Genomic DNA, 7313 nt, shown 5'->3' on the forward strand with positions numbered 1-7313 from the left:
AACTTTGCCAGCCTGGTTGGACGGCTTGGATCCTACTACGAACAATTAAGGAAGTGGCATCCTGATCATCGGCGAGCCCACTAGTGCCCTAGTCAATCGAATTGCCTGCGGCAAGCCTATAGAGTTCTCAATCACTTACCCAAACTCGAGCAGGCATGCTGTATTCAAAACCCCAAATTTGGGCTGCGACAGTTTACAACTGTCACAAATCGATCGTGTTCGTCCAACTTGGCTAGCCTAATTAGACGACTTAGATCGCGTTTCAGACAGTCAAGCGAGTGCACATGGGTCCACCATCGACCCAATTTTATCCTCACTTGATCGACTTTCTCGAGGGAAATCAATGACATGCCAAATCGTTTGATCGAACAACCCTGGATGTGGCTGTTTTAAAACCCTAATTGGGGTTTACAGCAACACACTTCTGTCGCAAAGTGATCACAGCCGTCCATCTTCGCCAGCCTAAACGAGCAGTATAGATCTAGATTCAGGCGATCTCGATGATGTTAATTTGATCACCGTCGACTCACATTTTCACATGACCGACCGGCTTATTAAAACTAGCTAGGGCTCGATTCCTCGAAACGCTCGCCTAAAGAGGGGTGGGCCACATGGTTCTTAAACCCTAAGTTGCATCAACGGTAATATGTAACTTCCGCAATTCATATCGTCCACCCAACTTTTCTAGCCTGGTTGGACAACATAGATTTATTTATAGCAAACCAACGAACTAGCATGGCAATCACCGACCATCCCTCCTCCAAGAGCAGTGACCGACCAAGTAATGGCGTGTCCCTGGAACCACCAAACGATCACCCAAAGGTGGTCGATCATGCTGCCTCCTTTAAGACGCTTATCCGCGACTTATTCAATCAAGCTCTAAAACAACGATGCTCCATACACATCGATTAGTTTGAGCTGTTTAAATGTGATGCTTTACATGCATCGAATACATACCTATTTTATGTCGGCCTCATAAACAACTTAGTTGTTTCACCTAATAACATCATATGATATTCTCCACGGCAAGTCCCATGACTTGACTTACTCATTCGAGACATCAAATATGTCACAAACTGGGGGATGCTTAATGGGGTATTAGTCTGGCGTTTTACAGCGTGCGGCGTGCAACGCGTCCATTACAAGAACGTTTCAGGAAAAACGGGAGGTTAACAGTAATGAGATTGGTGGAAGAACGTGTGATCAGTCTTCCCTCGTAACGGAAACACGATGATCACTACCTTCCGCACAAACCCACTTCTCCACTACTTCACTTCCTCCACTTCCTAAGAGATCAAGGTTGCGCTCAAATGACTTGTATAAATAGGTTCAACCTATTTGGACAACAGGACAAGTGTGATCAACACAAGTAGCCAGAAACCATTTTCTGATACAAGTCATAAACAACCGCACCTTCATAATTACACACTCTGATCTCAAACACCTTCTCCGCTTCCCTTACTAAGATCAATCCTTCTCCTTCACTTTGTGACCGAATTGAATCTGGAACGACCATTTCTTGGTTTAGGTCAGAGTCTTACAGATTGATTTCTCGAACCTAAAAGCATTCCCGTGCAGTGCATTTATTTAGGGTTTGAACTCGTTTCTCATCAGCACACCCCAAATTACCAAAAACGGCAGAATCAGTTTTTACCCCAAAACACTTGTAAATTTAATGATGATTGGCTCGTGACTTTAGTCACTCGATGTTTGTATTTTTCCTGCGTCGCTCTGGTCCTTTCCGCCTGAGATTTCTGTATCGTCAGGTGCATATTCGCACCCTATGCTTGTGTTTCCTCCTCGTTATCTTCGTTTCCTTCTTCTATTATTAATTCATTGAAATTGATCGGTCGATCGATCGACTGTTTTCCTGATGCGCCCTAGCTGGTGCCCACTTGGTTTGTCATGGTGGACCAGAAATGAGCCTCCGGGTGTCGTCGCCAAATATTAATGGGTGAATATGAGATTGCTCCTACACGTCCTAGTCACAACAATGACAACACCTTCCTAGAATAATATGAGAAAGAGCTTGCTTTCTCATAATCCTTCTATTGTACTATGTCCTTCCATTTATAGGATTTTCCCAAAATCCTTCTTCTCGTGACGTTATGCCACATGTCATACAAGTTACCTTATTTACAACTATTGTCATTCCCAATATAACCCTAATCTTAGAACCTATGTCATAGAACCCTAATCATGATACTATCATGTTATCAGATGAGTTGGTTCAATATCATGGCTAAGTTGGTTCATTGTCATGGCTAAGTTGCGATGTTGGTTCATTGTCATGGCTAAATTGCGCGCTTTAACTATGAAGTTTGACACATGTTATCATGGATAAAGCGATTAACCATATAATTTCAAAGAAACTCTATCATATGAATCTAATTAGGTTCTGAAAATAGTTTTATTAAATTCGGAGCGTCGAAAAACCTTAGTACCAAAATTGGAGTTGATCCGACAACCAGAAATGAAAAAAACAAATAACCTGGTCTGAACCGCGAACCGAACCGCGAACAGAACCACTGGTATGAACCGCGAAGCGAACCACCGGTCTGAACCGCGAACCAAACCATCGATTCTGGATCGGGTTGATTCGCCGATTTGACTCGGGTCCACTTGCCGATTTGACTCGGTTATTGTTCATCGTCTTCTCCAAATTTCAGCACCGTATAGACGTGCATGTCCAACTTCGGGAGACGATATCTCACTCATACAAGCTCCGATTCAAGCAAATAATATGTCAAATGAAAGGTCTCAAAGAGAACTATCTATCTACACTAATTTTAATTAACATGGATCGACATATATACATCAAAAAAATCATCAAACCACTTCTCACAAACATGATATAAAACTAGGTTTTGCTATATCTCTCAAACCACATGTTCAAACGATACAAAACTTTCCAGGAGATCATTTTAATCAATAATAAACATACCCAATTAAATATTTCAAAACAAAACAACCTTATCAATATTCAAAATATCTATACATCCATTAATGGTTTTTATCCAAAAAACAACAAGAACCATAATCATGATACTATCATGTTATCAGCAACTCTCAAGCAACCAAAACAAGTTATATCAAGCACGAAAACGCAGCAAACCAATAACTCACGATATCAGAGATTATACGATTAAGCGAAAGCGGGTATCGGTTCGCACCTTGAAATTGAGCTTCGATTAACGAGAACAAGCAGCAGCAACAACAACAACAACAACAACGTTTCAACACGACGATCAGCAGGTGCTACAATCTCCAAAGATGAGCTCAAACTTGATTCACAGGTTAAGAACTTAAAACCTAATGGTAACTCTCTTTAGGGTTAGAGTTACCACTTTTCTTATGATAAACTTATGTGTGATATCGGTGGGAATCACGTCACTACTCTACACACATGCTAGAGATGTTTATATAGGGTCCAAACCCTAAATGAATATGGAACCCTACCGGACTTGCCATATATAATATGGGAGACCATATTCGGATCCAACCCGAATATCTAGCACCCCCCAATGTGACTTTCTACTTCTCTAATAATCTCTTCCTTGTCCTTTTTTCTCTTATGGATGTATCCTACTGGGCTTGGGCTTCAGTCCCCAAGTCCCCTATGTTCCATGATGGTTTATCCCACCTTTAGGTTTAGGGGCTCCCTAACCCTGTTAAGGGGCAACTATTTTCATGTATCAACACATGTACGACAATTTTCAGATACAATTAAGGGTTTCTTTCTTCAATTTAATTTTCATATCTCTTGCATAATTAGAAAACTTATTTTTAGATCTCGACTAAGAATCTATGTATTCTGATTTTGGGATTGTATGATGTGTAATCATGGAGATCTGATCGGTTTGACGATGGGATTTTCAATTTATCTGTTAATCTTGTACACAAGTAGAGAATATAGCTTATTTGATTTATAGAAACTATTACAATAAAAAGGGAAGTTACGAAAAACTAAAGATAAATTTGTTCTTCCAATTTGGGTTGTAAGATCAGTTGCAAAGACGAAAATCGGAACACAGTAAAACGTGGCATCTACATTCAGAAGATTTTTCCACTCAATTAGTAGTTTCCAAATTCAGACTTCAGTGGAGCTTTAGATATTTCATTAGCCTGTACAATTAAGAAAAGAAAGAAAAAGAAAAATCTTAGTTCACCCGAAAAAAAACAGGGTAAGAGAACCGCAATGAAAGTGCAATATGAATCTATCACATAGACAAGACATAGACACTAAATAAACAAATAAATCCCACTAAATAAACAAATAAATCCTATGAATTAAAACATGTTAGAAAGAAATATGCAGAAATAAAGATCAATTGAAAATTTGAGCCGGGCCCACAACAATGATCTTATAGACGGTATAAGTGTTATTGCGTACAACAGTGATAGACTGACCGAAAATTGCACTTCGTTTTGTCCCGAAGATCTAATAGAGAAGGTGGGACCGCCACTGCTGGAGTTTTGCAGGGGCCCATGTTATTAGTGCCCGGTATATATTGAAGTGTAACACTTCGGCACATGTATCATTTTTGTATTGCGTATATATACTATATAATTAGGATTAGATTTAGGTTTGCAAAATATATGACAGATTACATGTGAGCAAGTGTGATGTGGGATCAGATTTCATGTGGTCTTCTTTAGGATTAGGGACAAGATAAGAGGTTGTGGATATATTAATGGTATGAACTTCCATCACTGTTTCCATCACTATTAACAAGGCTATCATTTTGCTTTACGGTGTACCAATATCTTATCAAAATATGTTTTTGTCTTATATATAATTTGGTAAGACAACTAGCAAAATGGTACCCATTAATTAGCAGCATTGTGAACTTGGAAGGGATGATCTTTAGTTTTTACGAGGTAAAACTTAAACCACTTTTGGTGGACCACGTATCTTTTCCATCTCTTGCGTATTTCTACAGCGGCCGAAGTAGGTTGAAGTGAGAAAGATCCTCTCACTATACCGATTAAGATGAAAGATGATGATGAACGGATGGGAGGTTCAATCGATAACTTCTTTCTAAAAACTCTATTTGCTAGGAAAAAAGATGGTATAATACCTATACCTAAGAGTCAATTGCATTCGTCCAACATTTGCGCCTCTCGAGTCGTGAAAATTATTGCTTAGTGAATGTACAACCAGTTAAATCTGCACGACCTGTTTTCATCTCCCATTATGGTTCCATGACAAAATTTACTTGCTATAAAAGTCTTGTACTTGAGCAGAGAGGCGCCGCCACAATATATATGTCTCACTACATGGGCGCATCGTGGACTGGTTGCATTCATTTAATAGGTTGGTTGAACAGATAAGAGTAGGATACTGGATATATGCATGGGAGCATATGTGAGGACAGAAACTAGTCCATGACAATGTGGTGTTTGTTTTTTGTTGTAAAAAATCTAGTAAAGTATAATAATAGTACCTTTGTTCTTCATCAGCAAAGCCTTTCCCTACGCTAGTAGACTTGTAATTGGGAAAAGGGACTTGGCCTGATTCAATATACTTGAGATCCTGAATAAGAATCTCATAATGTCTCTTCACTTCATCAGCCGATTTCCCTCCTACGGCCCTGGCAACATTATGCCAACGATCAGGGGTGTCCTTGTCAAATAAAGCTAAAGCCTTTTCGAATGATTTGTTTTGCTTTGATGTCCATGATGAACTTGTGCTACGCATAGAGCTTGATGCCATTACTGTTGTGCAGAATGCAGGAGTGTTAGGAGGTATTCAGAAATACTATGTTGAGATTTATGAGAGAGAGAGAGAGAGAGAGAAGAAGAAGCGTGATTAAAGCTAAGCAATGAGAAGAAGGCTCTGAATATAAAATATATAAGGAAGGAGATTGAATTGCTTTAGTCAATAAAGAGACTCAATTGATATTAAAGGGAGCAAGAGACTAATTGTGGAAGTTCCTTATATACAGGAGGTGAGAGGCGATGATGAGGGTGGTGGAAAAGACCTAGTTGGCCGAATATATTTTCTTTGGCAAGAGGGTAGAATAAAGTGTGACTCGTTTTCTTTGGAACCACAAATGAATCATGACAATGAATGAACAACAAGGGTGGGGATAAACAGAATTTAGTATATCTCTACTTTTCATTTATTTACAGTTTAATCCTTATTCTCTATATATATTTAGACCTTCCTAGCAACTCATTAGTCATTATTAGATAGCTATAAACAAAACAATGAATCCAATGAGTAGGAAATGATTATCTTCCCTCGAGTTTGCTACCACAAAATGTTAAAAAGCCCATTAAAACTTCAATTTTTTAGTGTTTTTTCTTTCTCTCTTTGCTGTTAATGACAGAAACATACCCCTTGGTTTAAGTTGATAATAATGCATAATTAGATGCTAAACCCAAGTGGTTAATTGTTTCGCATAGTATAGACTCTCTAATCCAGCTGATGCAAAGGAAAAGACAGAGCATTTTGTGCACAGTTCATTCCAAAAGACGTTTAATGCTTTGTTTGTCTTCATACTATGTTTCCAAAAGAGCTTAGCTGGTTGTTTCAGACCGTACTATGATGATAAGAGTTTAGTCAACATGTGTTACTCTTTTAGTAAGACCATCTGGTCAGTTCATGGACACTAGGCGTTTTCTTGCATACATGCAAGACCAAATCCTTGTGTAGACACCCTATGTGAACACCTAAAAAGGACCTCCTTTTTACTCCGAACACTGCTTAATTGATTCCCTGACATCTTCTCTCTCTTTCATCTCTGTGTTTCATGGAGTAGCACATAGTTTAGTTTTTGTATCCTAGATTTCACACACTGTCACTACTTCAATATTATAGGTGCGCTGAAACTTCTTATGATGGCTCATATATAGCCTCATTTGGGATCCATCGAAATAAAGTTTTAAGAAGATCAGAGTAAATTAATGTAAGAAATCTAAATCAAGATTTGGTAGTCTTTTCTAAGATAATCTCAATTTATACTGTTCAAAGAAACTCTCCAACTAATGGCTTAGCAGATCAGGTTGTTGTTCCATAACATGGCCAAGTTGAATTAGTTTTTAACATTCTATCTTGTACACATCTAGTTACAGTTTGTGGTTCTTAATTTATTTTTGTCTTGTTTAGTTGTAGAGTATACTGAGCCTGGTATATTCCATTACAATGTCATGTTATACCCATGCATTTATTAGATATATCGATTTAGCCTTTTGTGGATTGATACACCAGGGACGTGTTTCAGATAAGACCGTTCATTATGGTCTTGCAATTAAGGTTAAAAACCGAGGGCAGAGTGCTTAGTCGGTTACACTTGTACCAACTTATT

At 38.6% G+C, this 7313-nt stretch overlaps 1 protein-coding gene across 1 annotated transcript; it reads right to left on the reverse strand.

The window, feature by feature from the left end:
* Nucleotides 1–3852: 3852 nt before the first annotated feature.
* Nucleotides 3853–5923, reverse strand: LOC113349818 (protein RADIALIS-like 3). The gene is made up of 2 exons (XM_026593862.1): nucleotides 5448–5923; nucleotides 3853–4125 (listed from the first exon to the last, which is right to left on the reverse strand). The coding sequence occupies exons 1-2, from the start codon at nucleotides 5714–5716 to the stop codon at nucleotides 4098–4100; spliced, it is 297 nt and encodes a 98-aa protein (XP_026449647.1). The 5' UTR covers nucleotides 5717–5923; the 3' UTR covers nucleotides 3853–4097.
* Between the last annotated feature and the right edge of the window lie 1390 nt (nucleotides 5924–7313).

Source organism: Papaver somniferum, chromosome 2, assembly GCF_003573695.1.
Source record: "Papaver somniferum cultivar HN1 chromosome 2, ASM357369v1, whole genome shotgun sequence".
NCBI lineage: Eukaryota > Viridiplantae > Streptophyta > Magnoliopsida > Ranunculales > Papaveraceae > Papaver > Papaver somniferum.